Source organism: Phycodurus eques, chromosome 4 (genome assembly GCF_024500275.1).
Source record: "Phycodurus eques isolate BA_2022a chromosome 4, UOR_Pequ_1.1, whole genome shotgun sequence".
In the NCBI taxonomy this organism is placed as follows: domain Eukaryota; kingdom Metazoa; phylum Chordata; class Actinopteri; order Syngnathiformes; family Syngnathidae; genus Phycodurus; species Phycodurus eques.
The window spans coordinates 29922721-29942745 of NC_084528.1; the positions used below are offsets into that span (position 1 = coordinate 29922721).

Sequence of the window (20025 nt, forward strand, 5' to 3'; positions counted from 1 at the left end):
TCGGCCACAAATCAGAGACACAAGAAGTCACACATGACGCAAGACCTCGAAGGAAATTTGCTTACTTTTTTTTTTTTTTTTTTTTTTTTTTAAGACAAAAGTAAAATAGTCTCAAACTTACCTGAGAAAATCATTCAATCTTGGAATAGCGCACCCTGGCTTAATGACTTGATATGATTTGCACATAACGAAGCGTCTTTTGCTAGCAACTCGTATTGCACCCAAGGATGGAATACACGTATGGTGGGTGGCATAATGTAGAAGTTTGAAGTTTGGATGCTGAGCGAGCATGTACACATTGGGCACCAATTTACTTTATAGTAAAACAAAAAGAAAAAAATCTAATCCTAACTGGACTTTATATTCTACATAACATTATTGTTTACTTGAGGTTTTAAGCTTAAAGCGCCGTCATTCGAAGAGTCCAAAAGTGAATCTCTCGCGAGCCAACAATCAGTCATGTTTTTCCTTTTCTGGCGGTGACAGGACGCCCTGTCGGGGGCGTAAAGTGCGTCCGGCAGCGGCCACGCTTGGACGGAGACCTCGGTGTTCACTTCCTCGGACGGAGGCCCGAACAACATATGGTTGCCACTCGGGGCTGCGCGTATGGAAATAAATGTTAAGTATTCCAGTTTGTGGCCACATTTTGAAAATGGATTTGCCGGAACAGCACAAAGAGAAAACGAAAAGCAGCAGTTTTGGAACCATGAAAGCAAATATTTACATCATTTGTTGGGTGTTTACATGAAACAAAATGTCACAGAGCCACAAAGTCCATGTTTTGAACATCACATCAGCTGGAAATGCAGAATGTTTGTCAATGAAGTTTGCAAAGTAGTTGATACAGATTAAGAGTTTTTTTTTTTTTTTTTTACTTCATAATAGTAACGTGTGTTGAAGTAGACAAAAAAAAACACATTTGAGAAGTAATATAATATATATATGTATATAATGTATATAATTTGAAAAAAAAAAATCAAATCAATAAAGACCGAGAAGTTTTATCAGTTACAGCAGTCAAGATTTTTGCCAAGTATTTTCCCTCCGCTGACCCTGCTCATCACAGCAGTGCTCGGGCGTAACCGTGGCAACCGGTGACCTGGCAGATCCATACATTGTGGGTGAGGTTCCCCCGCACGGCGTCTGGGCCCGTGGCATTTGGAGGCCGTCTGTGTTGGGTTTCACCTAGGAGAGGCGCAGAAACGCAGGCCCCAGCTGCGTCACAGCGAGACTTTTAAGGGTTACAATTTACTGCGTCTGTCTTATTTGTTGTTTACTCAGCCAGCAGCCTTTGGAGGAAGGGACACAATCAAGTAAAATAAAAGAGAGAAAACGTACAAGGAAGGAATTGTGGGCCGATGTGTAAGAGCCTGGCACCGTGACCGTTATGGACTCTTTACAGTTTCCTGCGGTGAGCACATGCGCGTGCAAAATAGAACACGCTAGAAAAGAGTTCCGTTCAAAAAGTAAAATTCACACCGTACGCATTCATTAAACACAGAAATTTACTTTTCGGCTCAATTCCTGCCTAATTGTCTCTCATGAATTTGCATGACAGACATGCAACTGTATACAAAACTTTTTTTTTTTTTTCCAAAATGTGTACATTGTTGAGGTTCTCATTTTATAGTTAGATTTAGACATTCGTTATATTTTACTTTCTATTAGTCAGTTTAAGTTGGTATTTATTTTTAGAATCATTTTATTTTTAATAGTGAAAAAAAAGTCATGTTATTTTTACTGAGCCGCTGTAAACCAAAAATTCCAACGTGTTATGTTATTTAACCCCCCCCCCCCCCCCCCCCCCCCACTGTAGCCCAGATCATAAACATTCTTTGTTGCATTGAAAACACAAACGCATGCGTTGAGTTTTGATTTATGCAAAGGTCAACGACCCTTCATTATTGTAGTTTGACCACTAGAGAGCAGCACTGCGCAAAGTCGTTGAAAAAGCCTCCATGGCGTCATTGTAAAGCAGGATGGCCCTTAAAAGTTGGAAGTTGATTTCTAAAGCGCCTAACACAGGCGGTAATGTTGCTTTGCTGCGGAGTGTCTCTCAATAAAAGTTCCCAACAGTGGCAGTCATTAAGCCTTAAGACACGCTCACCTTCTTAATCATTGGTTTTGACTCTTCTGTAAGAGTTGACCTTAAGTTAAAAAGTAGTCTATACGCCACAACCCTTTTGACTTTTGGTTTATAGGAAAACAATGGAAAACCTACTCGAACAGCTGAACTTTATTTATTCATTCGTTCATTCATGCACTATATTGGTGGCAGTTGTGTGCTGAGTCCCATCTCACATGAGTTTGAATGCGAGGGGTTAATTTTGAACACAGCCAAACCCCAAATTAAAAGACGTTCAATTGGCATCCCCTGTCACATTAACGCTTTACATCAAAAAACCTGAAATTTGCAAAGGGGGTGTGTAGACTTTTTATATTCACTGTCTATTGTTAAGAAGTCTAATTTGAAATCAGAAGTCATGGGAAAATGTGGCATGCCAATATCTGCGTAAAACAACTCAGGGGCGGAGCCAAAAGGTAGCCAACCGTAGCCGGGGCAAACGTAGACCGTAGGATGCCCACCCCCCTGGTCACCCCCACTGACCCCCACTGACCCCCACCCCCAGGCCCCCTGGCAAGGCATCAGAACATTTAAGACTAAAGTGACATTTTGACAGGATGATCATGATATTAGTGAGACAGAAGGGGATGAGTTTTAGGGTCAAATGAAAGGAAACAGCGTCCTTCTCATGTCATGTCATGCTGTGACGTCATTACCGCCCGCCGCCGCGACTGCTTTTAAGTCTACGCTGAGCTTGTTATCGACAGAAAATGAAACTGTGCCATCGTGCACCATCACAGCATTCAGAAGGAGGTTTTTGTTTTTGTTCATTTGATTGTGGTTGCCAAGTAACAATAACAAGCGCTGACTCTGTGAGTCTTGACAGACGGAGGCCTGGCACTCAACTTGCATCCGGCGAGGTTTCTTTGGCATCCATTAGACGCGTCGAACAGCGAGTGGACACGAGGATTACGGGCCGGCGGAAACTGAAGCTCTCTCAATGGGAACGTGTTTGTTCTGGAGCAGCTGTGAGGCAGCTGCTCAATCGCCCTCTCGAATACACACACAAACACGCGCTCACTGTACACGCGCACACTGACAATTGACTGTCATCTGTACACAAAGGAATAATGTGTAATGTCTGTTTAGTCCTCTCTGGCCCTGCAATTATTTGCAAATTAGCCCTAAGTGGTACATTGGGAAAATGAGGCCTCCAGTATATCTCTACAATGTATCTTCACGCACACACACACACACACACACACACACACACATCTATCACAGGTGCTCTCTTTCTCTGGGGAAAAAGAGGGTACTTAAGCATTTAGGTCCAGCCCATTACCGCCTTTTAATGACCGTAGCAGGTCAGAACAAACAAGTGAGCCAGTTGCACTCCCCGTGTACCGCATGATCTCTCACAAGGGACTGTTCAAATATTAAGATCTGCACTCTACTGTACATCTCAGACTGAGAGACGTTCTAATACAGTGCCGCGATGAAGTATTGGGCCCCTTCTCAAATTCTGACATTTTTGCTTGTTTCCCCACTTGAATGTTTCAGATCATCAAGAGATCAGAAGTTGACTTGCTGGTGTGTTTTGTATTGTTTTCCTGTTGCAGAACCCAAGTGCACCTCAGCTTGAGGTCACCAACTCATAGTTGAACATTCTCCTTCAGGATTTTCTGTTAAAGAGCAGAATTCACGGCTCCATCAATCACAGCATGTTGTCCAGGTCCTGAAGCATCAAAGCAACCCAAGATCATCACACTGCCACCACCATGTTTGACTGCTGGCATGGAGGTCTATTTCTGAAATGCTGTGGTACTTTTACGCCAAATGTAACGAGACACACATCTTCCAAAAAGCTCAACTTTCATCTCGTGCGTCCATATAATATTCTCCTAAATATCTTATTATTCAGATTTCTTCTGTTTTTATTTGCAAAATTAAGACAAAGCGTTGTTCCTTGTGATGAGCAGTGTTTTTTTTGCCCAGTCTCTTCCTTACTGTTGTGTCATGAACACTGACCTTAACTGAGGCAATGGAGGCCTACAATACTTGAGAAGTTGTCCTGAGTTTCTTTGTGGCCTCCTGGATGCGTCATTGCTGTTCTCTTGGGGTAATCTTTGTAGGCCGGCCACTCCTGGGAAGGTTCCCCCCTGCTCCATCATTTCTCCATTTGAACCATGGCTCTTCCTATGGTTCACTGGAATCCTAAAGCTTGAGCAATGACTTTTCTTACCCTCTCCAGACTGATAGATCAGTGAAAATTAACCAAAAGATGTGAATTCATGATTTAACAAGGGGGGTAACTTTGAATAGGTTCGTTTCCCCTTAAGAAATAAAATGACGATTTAAAAACAGCATTTTAAGTTCACTTGGGTTATATTTGTCTGTTTGAGGATCTTAAACATTAAAGTGGGGAAACAAGCAAAAATGTTTGAGCAGGGGGGGGTGCAATACTTTTCCACGGCACTGTAGATGTTATGGCATACGTGGGCGAGGACTTATGGAACATCCTGCATTATTTTGTGTAGGTCAATAGAGGACGCCCAGACGACAACATCATGCCCTGAAGGCTTCGCGGCCGTTTTTGGGTCTCAGGTGTACAAGAGAAGCAAACTTTCGGCCATGTTCATAGAGGGAGGAGCAGTGTTGGTCTACGGCTACGCACGTTGAACTTTTAGTAGCTTTTGACCATTCAAAGCAATTCATTATATTCAACGTGTTATGTTTGTGATATATAGACGTTGTGCGAATGGGTGAAAGACACAGTATCAATGTTTTATGCATATTATTTTCATGGAGATGACAATAACAATGAACACAAAACAAATAACATAAAAGCTTGTTACCATGTGCACTTGGTCATCGCAACCATTAGATACAACAGTTCATTGAATCGCTTTCATTCGAAGTGATATGCACCTCATTCGTTTCATTTTTTTTAATAAGTGGTGACAAATGCATTTTACAGCACAATTGTTTCTTTCTAACCACAAGCATCCACTTTGCATTATTTAATTTGGCTTTTAACATGCACAATAGGCATTTGTTTTTATGACACGGTATCACCACGTGTTCAATTCATCACACTTCACTGATCAATCAGGATCACGCATGAACGACATGATCCGTTTCTGCCTCACGTGCGATACGTTCGTGCTTTTTCGAATCTAACACAATAACACCAGCGATGCGGTTAAAGCGTTTGCTTCACCCCCAGACACAGCAGCAGCTCGTTTTTCTGAATCTTCCCGTCCTTGTTGACGTCGCAGTGGCGCAACAGAACCTCTCGCAGCCTGTCAAGATCGGGACCCGTGAGGTTGGGCTGAGGAGTTCAAAAGCTTCATTTACATCAGAGTTAAAGTGACAACGCAAACGTCATAAATGGTTTTGAGAAGTTCCTCTTCATACTTCATTCTGTAAAATCCAATTGGTGTTGAGTTACAATATAATGTTCAAGTTGAAAACATTCAACAGATTTTCATGACTGCAAAACAAAACAATCGTTTTTCAAGCCTCATTCTGAACTCGATGGAGAGGTCAAATGACGTGCGGCTGCTCTGATGCGTTCTTACCCTGACCAGCTCCATCATATCTTTGACAAAGCCGTCCACCTCCGCGCCTTCCAATGCTCCAGTCTTGCTCTAAAACAGTGGCGACAAATGAATGAAAAATGAACATTGCCTCTGTCGTATAAAGTACATCTCAGACATTATGAGACGAGACTGACTATTAAATTCACTGCCATCAACGTAATTAGACGTCAACGTTCCATGTTAACTGGGAGGGCTGGCAGTGAATGAGTTAAGTTGCTCAAACTGTTTGAATGGATTTCATTGACTGACTTGGATATCCGGTCTTGGAATACTTGGAAATTCAAAGGCCAAACCAGAACCATCTCAAAAAAGTGATTTTGTGATATTTACTATTCGTTTATTCACCCCAGGAAAGTCACATGTACTCTATTGTAACTTCTAAAGTCGAATGCATGTCACCATCAAATGTGTGCATATTATACATATTTATTATACTGCCCCCTGGCGGCCAAGATGCACACGCCAGCAGGAGCAGCACAATGTCCATCGAACTAAAGCGTGAAAACTACGATCTGAAATGGTTTCATTATTTACATTCTATTTAATTGTGTTGTTATCAGACATTTTTACACAGTACAGTGCTACAGCGTACTCCTTTCTAATTTCCTTTTTATAAAAACTCTACGAGTCAAGTTACCACTGTGCATTGTACATGCCTGCTGCTTTTTGAATGTGAGCTTGGTTACTTCACGTACTTACTTCCTCCTGCTGTTCACGAAAAAGGTACAAAAAGTCCCCCCGAAAAAAGCACATAGCCCTGAGCTGCAGTGAGGTCATCTGATACCTTCGGGTGACATCATCCAATTAATATTTTAGACGTGTTCCCAAAAAGTCACCTATAAAAAAAAAAAAAAAGCCCAAGGCTTTCCAATAATGAATCCAACGAGGCTCGCAGAACTGTGGTTGCGCAAACCGTAAACGCTGACGGACATTTAAGACAAACTCAATGATGAGGCCTCTGATTGCTTCAGAAGTCTGAAGGTTACTTCACCGTTCGAAAAAAAGTCTTTCAAGAAATATTCAGACTGGCCACTAATTGACACATACATACATTCAAGTTCTCGTTTTAGCGCACAAGAATAAAAGAAGCGGATCAGTGCTGATAAGACCGACAATTACGTTGGTATGCCAAAGAGTGAACCGGCAACCTAGTGGGTGTTTTATTGAATTAAAGAAGAGCTTTTGGCGCCAAGAAGCACCATCACTTACCATGCAGAGTGTTTTACATTTAAAATGGGACACATGAATAAGTAAAGATGGGGGTGCTGTATCAATAAAGAGCAACGTTACAAGAATGATGGAAACGCTTCTCTTGGCCGTGCACCAGGAAGCGTTTTAGGATATATTTGAAACGTTACTGACACACGCTAATTTACTTGAAAAAACAATCCTACTTACTTTGTCATAATGATCAAAAATTTTCTCAAAATCTCGCTTCCTCTCCACTTTACTGCCCGCCTAAAAAACATCCACATGGCACGTTGTTAGAATGTTTCATTTCATGTGATCTATTTACTTGTATGTCATGTGTTACAATGCAAAATATGACACATACGTCCAACTCGAACTGGAGCAGAAAGTTCTCTTCTAAAGCCAAGATCCTAGTCGAGGAAAATATTGTTACGACACTTCCATATGAGCAGACGAATACAGAAATCGAATTATGCTTGCAGGTGCAGCAGCAATACATAAACATCTAGTACAGCTTCCACAATGATTTACAACATTAGCTACTCAATCTGATGAGATTCCAAACAAGACCTATATTCAACATTCTGCCTTAAAGACACTGGTATTAATAATAGCACATAATAAAATCATTGTTCAGTTTTGAATGACACTGTCAAAGAGGTTTGAAGAGTTTGTTATTGAATGGTTATGGGTGTGATGCACTATTATTTGCAGCGCAAAGATTATTATTAGTTTTTTTTTCGAAACAGGCCAGTCAGTCCAAGAACGCACTGCAATCGATCACATACATCAAAAACTGCATGCTAGTTCGAGAGAGGTTATCGTCTTATCCCACGAAGGTGCCTCAACCCGGAAGTACGGTGGCCTTGAAGTGCCAAGGTCATATTGGGCGCCATTACAAAGTCATAGTTTGGAATTAATAGTGTGCCATTGACGGGTATTTCGTCAAAATCATCCATCCTAAAAGCAGTGTATTATAATGAAAAATACGATGACTCATTTTGAACCCATCTCCACTTTGAATTTGGTTGACTTAAAAATAAAAAGGCAATATTCTAAGAAAATGTGTATTTTTTTCAAAGAGGATTCTTGTTTTATTTATGCGTGAATTGCAAGCGAACACATATTCTATTTTTTTCACACATCTTAAAACAGTTCCCAGGTGTCTTAACAAAAGATGGCTGACATTCGACCGTCAAAATACACAGAAAAAGAATTACAGCCAGCCTTGTCATCACACTGCAGTTCCAATTATTATTTTTTCTTTTTACAGCTTTCGTTACCATGACAACATGGACAGAGCAAGGGCATGCGATGATGCAAGCCGCTACTTCGTCTCTTCAACTTAGTTGAAGACTTTTTTTTGGGCTATTTTTAATGAAAATTTTCTGACCCTCTAGCCACAACTGTTTATATATATATATATATATATATATATATATATATATATATATTATATACATATCCACTTTTTTGCGGTGTAATTGGAGACTCCAGGAGAATGGGGGCTGAGCACCTCCAAGGTTGCCATCCTAAATTGAACCTTAATACTGAGAAATGTCTAATATTTTAGCCCTCCTATGAAACTAAACAAGGAAATAAATATATTAGAAACACATACAATCTAAAATCTACATTTATGATATTGTTTATGATGACCTTTGTAACGGCAGATTTGTTTGATATAGCTCTCGTGTTGGATCTCATTAGACTGTGTGCTCAAAAATTGCGAATCGGTTACTATGACAGCCAACACGTAACAAATGAGTCATGCTTTTCTTCTTCTTCTTCTTCATAATATACCTGGCCAAGTCGTTCAGATCCAAACGGCCGTCCCTGTTCTTGTCGAAGATTTTCATCTGCCGGATAAACAAGATTTGGACGTGTTTTTTGTGCCCTTCTGGGTTCCATGCGAGGCGTGACTCATACCATTGTGTCAGTGTACTCCTCCAGCTTGTCAGGTGACACTTTCCTACCATGCCGTTGGAACAGGTCTTTCAGGAAAGCCTTACAAAAAAAAAACCCAAGTGGTATCAAAATCCACTAAATGTAATTAAGTACCAGAAGAGAGTGAAAAGTGATGGAAAATGATATTTTCAAATTTGCGGTATTGAAGTTGAAGGGGGCAGCGTGTGTGGTTCGTGGTTAACACGTCCGCCTCACTGTTCTTAAGTCTGGCTGAAGAAAAAGTCATCCCTTGCACCCATTCCATGCTTCCCACCTGATAAAATGCCTCACAAGTGGTTAAAAATGCCAAATACGTCGACGAGGAAATGGAAGGACAGGAAATGGCGGCTGAGGCTTTTGCAATCACCTTCACAAAGAAATCTGTTCGTGCTCGCTTTTGTGAGAGCATTTTGATTTACCTTTAGCTCCTGAGCCGAAATGTAGCCGCTGCAGTCCACGTCGTATTTCCTCCAGATCTGCAGTGGCCGGGACGTGACGGCATTCGTCAAACAGAATTGATTAGGGAGGATGATAAAGCGTGAAAAGAGTTATTAACCATTACCGTCGCAGTGCAACCGAACATGATCGCTGGATTTGAATTGTCGATACTCTGGAGTTGTATGCAACATTATCGGAAAGAATTATTCAATGAGACGCTATGTAGTTAGGTTACACAAACTGTGCAACAATGATACGGCTGGACTGCATATCTAATTAATTGTGGATGCCAAATATGGTTCCTTGCCTTATACTGTAACGCATGCACTTCAACCCTGTACCCAACAAGTGACGACAGTAATAGCGAGTGGCTTCACCCGCATGAAGTCGACGCTGTTGTCAAGAGGAGCTTCTCTGTGGAAGATCAACAGGAAGTTCTCCTTCTCAGGTAGGATCATGTTAGCCAACTGGAAAACAAAGCCCACAATTGCACGGACAGTCAATTTTCTGACGCTGCCAAACATTTGAAGTGTTCAGTCTTTGTTTTTGTTTTTTTCTGTGAGTGTTTCTGGTGAAGAAAGTGTTCCCATGCAGTAAACATGAGATGATGGAAAAATAAAGGCATTCCTATCCTCCCTCTGCAGATAATGATTGAGTTTCGATGAGTGTACACACCGCCAGGGGAATAGAAATGTGTATTTGGACTGAGTCGCCCTCCTCTCACTCCTACGGCTGTCCTTTAATAACATTACTATACGTCCATTAGTAGATTAAACCTTGCCCGCTGCCGCCCATCACATTGAAATACAGCAAACGACAAACGCAACGCACCAACGTGGGTGCCAAATGCAGACTTTTAACAGGCGGCCTATCAGAGAGGATGCAGCAGCACTCTGACCGCTCTGCTCACTTCCTTCCTAATTCTCCATTGACGGTAGAGCACGATAATGCCGCCTGAACAGGACAAAAGAATATTTGGACGTCTGGGCCTTCGGTGGGGATTTGCCCGTTGGCTGTAACAAGTTTTGCTCTGATCCACCAAGCAGAGGATAGAAAAATGGTGAATTTTCATTGTCAGCACAGTCAAAGTCGCATACATTACATCGAGTGGCGTTGATTGTTCAAAAACATTTAACATCAGTGCAGCCAAGAGAAGCACTGTGAAATGAAGAAGGTCATTGTCATCTTCGAATCGTGACTTTTTAATCTAGGTCGTCAGTCAAGTGGACATTAGAGTAAATGAAAACGGCTCCCTTTGAGAATTGACGAGATATCTGAAAAGCGCTTGACCAGGCATCGGGGAGCTTCCGTCTGCAAAGCCTCCAGAGCAGACTTAATCGAATAAGGACTGTGTCTTTGTCACGGAAACATGAATTCAATAAAAGACAGACGAGCAAGTGCGGCAGCGGAAGAGGAGAGCGGCAGCGGATTATTGTCAGACAAAGCCAAATGCACGAATGCCTTTCACGGTGAGCCTTTACATTGGTCAGACGAAAAACGGAGGCACTCGTGTGTTTGCTTTTCTGTGGACTTGCGCAGGATTAAAAGTTCAACTGGAGGAGAGAGACGATCCCACGATCCATCTATGAAAAGTCGAGAATTTATTTGAGCTCCGCCGAGCACATTACACAAAAACGTCACGTACGGCTATCCTTCGAACGATGACACTTTGGTGCAAGCGAGGATGAATATGGATATTTCTCTTTGTTTTCCTCATTTTTAGACTTATGTTGATCTCCACTTAGAAATAACATCGTTTGATTAGACTTCATTTGAAAATGTGTTAAAGCAATATCATTATTTGATTATTTTCAAGGAAAAGATGGAAATGATGCCCTTTTAATCAAGCCTTCAGACTTACAAATATGTGACTGACTCCATCCATCCAAGAGTACACCCTGCCGATGGCAAAAACTGCGGCCGAACCAAAACACAAATTTGCTGAGCCACATTTGTTCTCGCTTTTTTTGTTACCCCATTGCAAATAAACAAATTGCAGCGTATATGACCAAAGGAGTACCTCCTGGATCTGCAGTTTGCCATCAGCGGAGACGTCGTAGGCGGACATGAACCTCTGCTTCAGCCTCTGGACCCGTGCTTCAGTCGCTTTCTCCTGCAAGGACACACACACACGCACACGAGCATTCATTTGAACATCTGTAGCACTGAGGCTGCAGGCTAAACACGTCGCTGCCTGGATCGCATAAAAGTGCTTTCGCTACACTACAAGGCTGGGATACATCGAGTAACTCTCAATTCTTCGTCACTTGACAGCCGTTGCGTAGCGACCGACACATTGGAAGAAACCAATGACGATGAATGCTGAGGAAATGATTTTTATGACTGTCGTCTTATAAATATAATGTCAATCCGTATTTTCCCCCCGTTATCTCAGTATGTGGTACATATTTTATCATTTAAGGGGACTTACTGTGATGAATATGTAATAAAACCCATTTATTTGTGGATTACAGTGTTTTAAGAGTAAACATAATAGCAATAATTTACATGTTAACGTTTGTGACAGACAACCTATAATGTACACCGCACAGAGCTTATTATTTGATTCCAAAGTAACTGCTGTAACTTTTCAAGGTCCCTATAAGGTACAGGTGTAACACCAAGTTATAAAGATGAAGGCTACGAATGTATTACTTTTGAAGGGGTCAAGCAATTGTTGCCCAAAAGGTACAATCATGTACTTTTGTGTGTGTGCTGCAGTCTCCTGAATGCAATTTTCTTCTCAATGTTACTCATTAGAATTTTTTTTTCGAATGAAAAAAGACAATGACACTTTTTATTTTTATTTTCAACTGGACACACCAAAAGGCCCACAGCCTCCTTTTACACAAAATACAATCAAGGCACGTGCACGGAGATTTTTGGGAGCAGGTGCTCAAGCCAAAAAACGGCACCCATCGCCAAAATTCTTCATACTATTAAAAAAAAACTGTAGTATATATTTAACTTATCTACTCACTGCATTTCTGTTAATATAATCAACATTCAATAAAACACCTATTAAAAAAGGAGCGAAGCAATACTGGCCATAAAAAGACTACACACCCCTGGCCATATAGCAGGATTATGTGGTACAAAAATACAAATACAGCATTTAATTTTTTTTCTACTATTAGTTTACATATAACCTGTCCAAATCAACTGAAATAAATGAGAGTGGAAGTAAACAAAAACAACAACAACTGAGATGATGTGGTGCCATAAATGCACACACCCTCATAAATGGGGATGTGGCTGTGTTCAGCATTCAGCAATCACAATCAAACTCCTGTTAAACGGGAGTCCGCACACACCTGCCACCATTTAAACCATTAACCCCAAACAAATTAAAGTGAGAGCATACAGTATGTACAATTCTAGCAGGGACTAAAAAAAAATCCCCCTCAAATATGAAAACACTTTGGCTGGAATTGATGACAGAGATTGTTTTTGAAATACTATAATTAATAATAATAACAATAATAATAATAATAAAATAGTCTGCAGCAAAAAGGACTTTTTTTTTTTTTTGTCCAGGGCAAAAGGGAAAGTGCTTGAGCACCACTTGGGGTCTGTGTGTACATGTGCTTGGATACCAACATCCAGAGGTTTCGTTTTTTTTTTCTCTCCAAACATCTGAAGCATGTAACTATAGCAACATGTTGGTGTATGATGGGAAACATGACTTTCCATGTGGAGCGCACACAGACTGCAGAGGTGCACGCTGACGCCAGATCCATTAGAGAAAGGCCAGTGTTTGTTTTCAGTGTTCATTCTTGTGTCAGAAATCGTTTGTTGTTGCTAGGCAAACCTTTTCCATCATGTAGACAAAACCGGACGTACAGTATACGGGATACAGATGCATTGCTCACTTGCAAATCAGAATTTTGTTAATAAAAATGAGACTTATGGGCCATAAAAATGTGTACACCTGTGCAAAAAAAAAAAAAAAAAAGCTAAAATATTTATTTAGATGAACATTACGTCTACGGGCAATTCTCAGTTTTCATTGACACTGTAAAGAGGTTTCCATTTAACAAACATGTTTATTATTATCTATTAAAATTGCTTCTAGTTTTTTGTTGCTTTCGGGAAATGCACAGGTGCATCTCCGTGTATTGAAATATTGTGAAAAAAAGAATGGATTCCACTCGTTAAATTCAAAAGTGAAATTCAAATATATAGATTCACAACACACACAGTGAAAGTCAAAGTCAAAATGATTTTAATGTGCATATTTATTTCTGCCTAATATACAGGTTTGGTCAGCTCGTTGTATTAATTGCATAGCTAATGGCTCTACTTTGAAAAGAGTTTGGGAAGATGACGTAACACAGGCGCTTGCTTTTGTGACGTTAACAGCTTTTTGCACGGTCGGTGGAGTCACGTGACCGCAGACTTTGATGGGCACGACTTGCTGGTGCCGTGTTCGTACCATGTTAATCAATGACAATGTAATAAATTAGCTAATTAATTTTGATCACATTACAATTAGCGATTGAAGATAATTTCGGGGTGCTGTTGTGTTGATGTGAGTATACAATAGCAATTTAAGGTATAATACCAACTCCAACAAACGGAAACTCAAGCAAGATGTTCGTTTATTTTATGTGTTTTTTAATTTCCTAAAACTAAAAAGTTGTCATTTTGGAGGTGCAAGGATTCTGCCCGACAGTGACGATATATAAAACATGAGTAAATACTGCCACTTTATAGTATAGTACATTCCTTTGTCCACATTGGCAATGCAGCAAATTTGGCCTCCGGTTCTGCCGCTGACGTTACACCGTATCGATAAGGGTGGTGTAAAAGGGCCGCTCCGAGGGCAATTAGTTATTTATGGATTGCTCCAACGCAGATGCATATTATTGGAAATGACTGCCAATTTCATTTTCTTGAAAATGGATGACTGAGAGACATGCGGTCTGTTTGTTTTATACAATCCCATTTGTGGCCAAGTCGAGCACACCCGCACTGTGCAGACATTCATTACGACCGGAGGCGGATTTACCCAAGTGCAAATGTCAATCGCCGTCACTCACGTAAACATGGCACGAAAATATTCCAAGTGCAGAACTTGCAGTGGACTACCAATTCATATCATTTGACGTTTTCAGCCATCAGAGCCCCGAGCCGACTCATGCGTTCATCAGCATGTCAGATGAGTGAGGAAATAATGACGAAACGTTGCTGACGAAAGTGAGCCGCTGTCATCACAGGCTAACCGGGTGATGCGATGCCAAGTGGACTTACCTGTGGCCCCAGTCTCTTCATCATGTGACGGAAAAACTCATCCAGCTCCTTGCCCTCAATGTAGCCATTGTCTGACAAAAACACATTAGCAGTTCATTGTTTACGTCATTTTCAATTGAAAATACCCACAAGAAGTCAGTGAATTACTCAACATTTCCCTACTTTTCAGTTTTAGCCAGCATCTTTGCATTTATGTGACTGTAGACTATGAAATGGAATAAAAACATAATAAACTGCTGTGTTTTAAAATGCAAAAAAAAAATAAAAAATAAAAACAGCACTACTTTCCAGGATCTTTTCAAGATATTACGTTGCAAGATGTAACTTTTCCTCATAAGACAAATAAGCTGCGTGTATCAATCAGCATTCACAGCTGCTTGGATATGAAGATATGAGATTCATTAGCTTTACCATCTGCGTCAAAGTGCTGCCAGATTTCCAAGAAACCAGAAGCATCCAGCTTGTCAAAGGCACTGTCCATTGTCACTCTCTCTCTCTTTTGCACAGCGAGATTCTTGCGGCGCCTTTTAAACTCTTGCTTGAACAATATGTGGTCGTTGCATGCAGAAACCACACCCCTTTTGCATGTGGGAACCGCACAAACGCACACTTCTTAAGAGCTGTTCATGCCATCTGGTGGTCGCGCATTCGAAAAAGCAGATCGATATTCTATATAGGCAATACTGTGTGTGCAGTGTATACAAATATTTGCATGTTCTATTATTTAGCTTTTAAGGCGTAAATAGCCTTTTTTCTGTGTGTGTTATGATATGATAAAAACATCACTCCAATGTACAGTGGGCACAGAAAGTAGTTAGACACCCTTAAACTTTTCAGTTCTATTGTAGCCATTTGCTAAAATCATTTGTTCATCCCCCCCCCCCCCATTAATGTACACACCGCACCCCATATTGACAGAAAAAAACGGAATTGTTGAAATCTGTGCAGATGTATTAAAAAAGAAAAACAGAAATATCACACACCATAAGTATTCAGACCCTTTGCTCAGTATTTAGTAGAAGCCCCCTTTTGAGCTTATACAGCCATGAGTCTTTCTGGGAATGATGCAACAAGTTTTTCACATCTGGATTTGGGGATCCTCTGCCATTCCTCCTTGCAGACCCTCTCCAGTTCTGTCAGGTTGGATGGTGAACGTTGGCGGGCAGCCATTTTCAGGTCTTTCCAGAGATGCTCAATTGGGTTTAAGTCAGGGCTCTGGCTGGGCCATTCAAGAACAGTCACAGAGTTGTTCTGAAGCCACCTCTTCGGTGTTTTAGCTGTGCGCTTAGGGTCATTGTCTTGTTGGAAGGTGAACCTTCGGCCCAGTCTGAGGTCCTGAGCATTCTGGAGAATGTTTTCGTCCAGGATATCCCTGTACTTGGCAACATTCATCTTTCCTTCCATTGCAACCAGTCTCCCTGTCCCTGGAGCTGAAAAACACCCCCACAGCATGATGCTGCCACCACCGTGCTTCACTGTTGGGACTGCATTGGACAGGTGATGAGCAGTGGCTGGTTTTCTCCACACATGCCGCTTAGAATTAAGGCCAAAAAGTTCTCTTGGTCTCATCAGACCACAGAATCTTATTTCTCACACTCTTGGAGTCCTTCAGGTGTTTTTTTTTTTTAGCAAACTCCATGCGGGCTTTCATGTGTCTCGCACTGAGGAGAGGCTTCCGTCGGGCCGCTCTGCCATGAAGCCCCGACTGGTGGAGGGCTGCAGTGATGGTTGACTTTCTAGAACTTTCTCCCATCTCCCGACTGCATCTCTGGAGCTCAGCCACAGTGATCTTTGGGTTCTTCTTTACCCCGCTCACCAAGGCTCTTCTCCCCCGATTGCTCAGTTTGGCCGGACGGCCAGCTCTCGGAAGGGTTTTGGTCGTCCCAAACGTCTTCCATTTCAGGATTATGGAGGCCACTGTGCTTTTAGGAACCTTAAGTGCAGCAGAAAATGTTTTGTAACCTTGGCCAGATTTGTGCCTTGCCACAATTCTGTCTCTGAGCTCTTCCGGCAGTTCCTTTGACCTCATGATTCTCATTTGGTCTGACATGCACTGTGAGCTGTAAGGTCTTACATAGAAAGGGGTGTGGCTTTCCCAATCAAGTCCAATCAGAAAAATCTAAACAGAACTGTACTCCAATGAAGGTGTAGAACCATCTCAAGGATGATCAGAAGAAATGGACAGCACCCGAGTTAAATATGGGTGTCACAGCAAAGGCTCTGAATACTTATGGTTGTGTGATATTTCAGTTTTTCTTTTTTAATAAATCTGCAAAAATGTCAACAATTCTGTTTTTTTCTGTCAACATGGGGTGCTGTGTGCACATTAACGAGGACAAAAAATGAACTTAAAAGACTTTGGCAAATGGCTGCAATATACCGGTGACAAATTTAAGGGGGTCTGAATACTTTCCGTACCCACTGTATGTGACGACTGAGCAAGATTGTAATACACAGTGTGACAGCTCGACCGAGTTAAAGTGATGACTTGACTCGACTACTTGCTTGGTGTTTGTTTGCTGCAGTAACTTTAGACTTACTTGAAACTTGCACATATGCGACTTACTCTCACATCTGCAAAACAGTAAAAAAAAAAAAAAAAACATTTTATCAAGAAATCTTTTTCTTCGGCTTTTTGTGTTGCCACCACAGAAGTGTAACAGTGATGGCAAAGAGGAAAAGTGTGGTGATAAAGACAGCACCAGAAATAAACATAACACAGGAATAGATCTGGCTGACCAATAAAAAAATCCTGCAATTCATGATCAAGTTCATGACACAAGAACATTAAAGCAAGCTGATAACACAGCTAACTAGCATGTAGCTAAAATCACACTGGCTAATAACTAGCATGAAATTGGCCAGCCAACACTTTTAATCTGTGGTCTTTTTTAAACATTTTTTTTAAATAATCAACAATCAATGTCTTGAACCATACATACCGAAGAAACAAGCAGAAAAAGAAACATTCTATCATACATTTCGGTTCTTTAAGCACTTTTCATTTGCTAGAAAATGTATGCTGACTTACTGACTAGTTTTCCTTTCTAAAACTGAGGTTAACATATCTGTCGACTATTAACTACAGTTGGCATTATGACAATGTTACTTAAAACATTGCCCGTGGAGTTAAAATGAATCCATACTATTATTTTTTCCTTCAGGAAAAAAGTGAAGTCTGTCAAACAACAACCAGATAGACTTGAGGTTCCGCCGAAATTTCCTTTCACGTGTGAAAATAGGCAACACATTCTAAAGCCCGTTAAATGATTTTAATCAACATTAATATTCACATGGACACAAATAGAATGAAAGCAACACGATGATTCCAAAACTTTTATCAAGACAGGATGTGCAAACGTGTCTTTAGTATTTATGTAAGAGTTTTGCTTTTTTTTTTTTAAATTGTTTTTATTTTATTTTTTAAATCATGACAGAAATGTTAAGATTTAATATACGTCATAACAAATGCATACATGAAGACAACTGGCTTTATAAACAAAATGTCCAATTGTGAAAGAGACCGTTGCGGAAGTTATTCCGAATGTTACGAGCAGTGTACCAAAAACAACTGTTGGCGTGTGCAAAAAAAAAAAAAAAAAAAACCTCACAGTGTCCATATTACATGTGCATGTATTACACAAACACGCCTGTATGGGCATATATACAGTTCATACAGTACAGTGCACGTCATGCAGTCTCACACACACATATATATATATATATATACACACACACACACACACACACACACACACAACTCACTCAGGAGTCGACTGTTATTTTGTCAAAGTCACAGTCAGCTACAGCAAACTTGTGCACCTGTGACTTAACTTCTTTTTGGACAAAAAAAATAATAAAAATAAATTAAATTGGCATCAGGCCGGGGAAATTATGTACAACAGGGACAGTGTTATTTGCATGATTAGAGTTAAAGGTGCCATTCTACGAGGGAAAACAAAACTGCTGGAAAATGTTCTTTTGGAGTTCACTTGACACGTGTGCTTCAACCTCAGTCAGTTTAGTCTTATGTCTGCAAGTTGTAGCAATCTCAACCGGATCGCATGTTTCCTTTCCACCGCATTTTGCAGCACAGGCAGTGACAGGCAACGGTTGTCAGGCTGTGTAAAAATAACATTTGTCGCTCTTGAAAATGTTTTGTGCTGTCAAGGTAAAGCATCCAGAAGCTGTGCGAGAGCACCACGGTCCAAAAACTGAACCAAAGGTGAGTTTACATTGTTACACTTTGCATTGCAATTTAAGGTTGAAAGCACCTGACTATTCAATGTTTGTGAAGGACACCGATGAGTGTCAATGGATGGCGTCACAATGTCTTTAACTCAAGAGTCAGAAGGACAACTGGACAAAAATTGGCATGCAACACACAAGCTTCGTAAAACAAGAGACAGACGTTAAAGGGTAACAAGATTATTATTTGTTCCGTCCACAGTGCGTGAATGCTTGTTAGTTAACAGTGCTGAAGCCTTTGTTGATTGAAAGCTAATTTGTACCGCAAAGGGTGTTTGAAATCCTCACCAGTGAGGAACAAGCGGGTTGGAGATTGTTCGGTGCAGGTAAGCTACATTAGTGTGGTTTGCGTGTGCGCTGAGCCGCTCAGCTTGAACCTGTATTGCCCTGTAAAAAAGATCAGTTGCATAATGGATCTAGATACATATTTTAGCGCAAACGGATTTAAGCATCAAGGAACGGAAATGCCATTGAGCCTAGTACTACATTAAACTTCAAGTACAGTACAGTGATAAGTGGTATTGTTGTGATTATAATTATAAGGTTTGGTCCCTAGAGACAAGCTACTGCAAAAAAAAAAACATATGCGATTATCATCGTCAGTCATTTTTCACAGCCTCTCTTCAGTGTTCTGAGCCCACACTTGCTTTTCCACTGAAAGCATGTTCATGCCTCCTCTTCAGTGGTTTTAATCAGTCAGCTCACACGATTAATTGCCTGAATGAACACTCAGGAACACTTTGAAGTACCGAATTTAAATAAATATATCTGTACGATTAAGGAAGCTCTTAGTGTTTGGTTTAGTAGGTGACATCAGAAAGAGAAGAAAAAAAAATCTGTGATGATACCTATTAACAGGCTACTATGTTAACAGGTATTACATCATTTGTACTCAGTGTACAACTTATAAATAAGTATTCCTTATATTGCCCATTGAGTCATTTTCAAATGAAAAAACATCTGTTCATTTTTGCATTAAATGCGATCCATTTATATCAAAATAATTTCTTTGTCGGCTTCCTCCCCAGGATTGGAAGATTTTTTGCCTGTTTTTTCCTTGTCTGGATTCGGGGACGGCCCTTTGGCCCCGAAGGGGCCGTGGTCATCAGAGTTGCTGCGCTGATGGCTGGAGCGCTGACTGGGGTCGGACGCGGATGCTTTCCTCCCTGAACGATGACAAAAAGACAATGAGGAATAGAAAACAATGGAAATCAGGCTATTTTCTGTTTCATGGTAGATGCCAACTTTTATGTCCAAACTCTAAGCTGATCTGATCAGAAA

The 20025-nt window shown here is 40.8% G+C and overlaps 2 protein-coding genes across 5 annotated transcripts in view; both read right to left on the reverse strand.

Moving 5' to 3' along the window:
• Positions 1-4828: 4828 nt before the first annotated feature.
• scgn (secretagogin, EF-hand calcium binding protein) lies at positions 4829-15009 on the reverse strand. The gene is made up of 11 exons (XM_061675836.1): positions 14908-15009; positions 14497-14567; positions 11264-11356; positions 9621-9710; positions 9225-9281; positions 8788-8865; positions 8662-8717; positions 7223-7268; positions 7066-7125; positions 5647-5715; positions 4829-5396 (listed from the first exon to the last, which is right to left on the reverse strand). The coding sequence occupies exons 1-11, from the start codon at positions 14975-14977 to the stop codon at positions 5268-5270; spliced, it is 819 nt and encodes a 272-aa protein (XP_061531820.1). The 5' UTR covers positions 14978-15009; the 3' UTR covers positions 4829-5267.
• A 2750-nt stretch (positions 15010-17759) lies between these two features.
• The window catches only part of LOC133401797 (F-actin-uncapping protein LRRC16A-like), a 54524-nt gene continuing 52258 nt past the window's right edge, over positions 17760-20025 (reverse strand). For 2 of the 4 annotated variants that reach the window (XM_061675201.1, XM_061675200.1), the window contains one exon: positions 17760-19910. In XM_061675201.1, the coding sequence (XP_061531185.1) occupies positions 19735-19910 (176 nt within the window). In that variant the 3' untranslated portion in view covers positions 17760-19734. The remainder of the gene's footprint in view (positions 19911-20025) is intronic. The other 2 variants (XR_009768466.1, XR_009768465.1) reach the window with 1 other exon arrangement.

What these genes read in the sequence shown, in the direction of transcription:
- scgn (XM_061675836.1), bottom strand. Translation starts at nt 14,977, where the DNA reads ATGGACAGTGCCTTTGACAAGCTGGATGCTTCTGGTTTCTTGGAAATC. An exon ending in ACAGCGTCGACTTCATGCGG is followed by an intron (nt 9,282 to 9,620) that starts GTGAAGCCACTC and finishes CGGCCACTGCAG; the next exon opens with ATCTGGAGGAAATACGACGT. An exon ending in TTTCGGCTCAGGAGCTAAAG is followed by an intron (nt 8,866 to 9,224) that starts GTAAATCAAAAT and finishes TTTTTTTGTAAG; the next exon opens with GCTTTCCTGAAAGACCTGTT.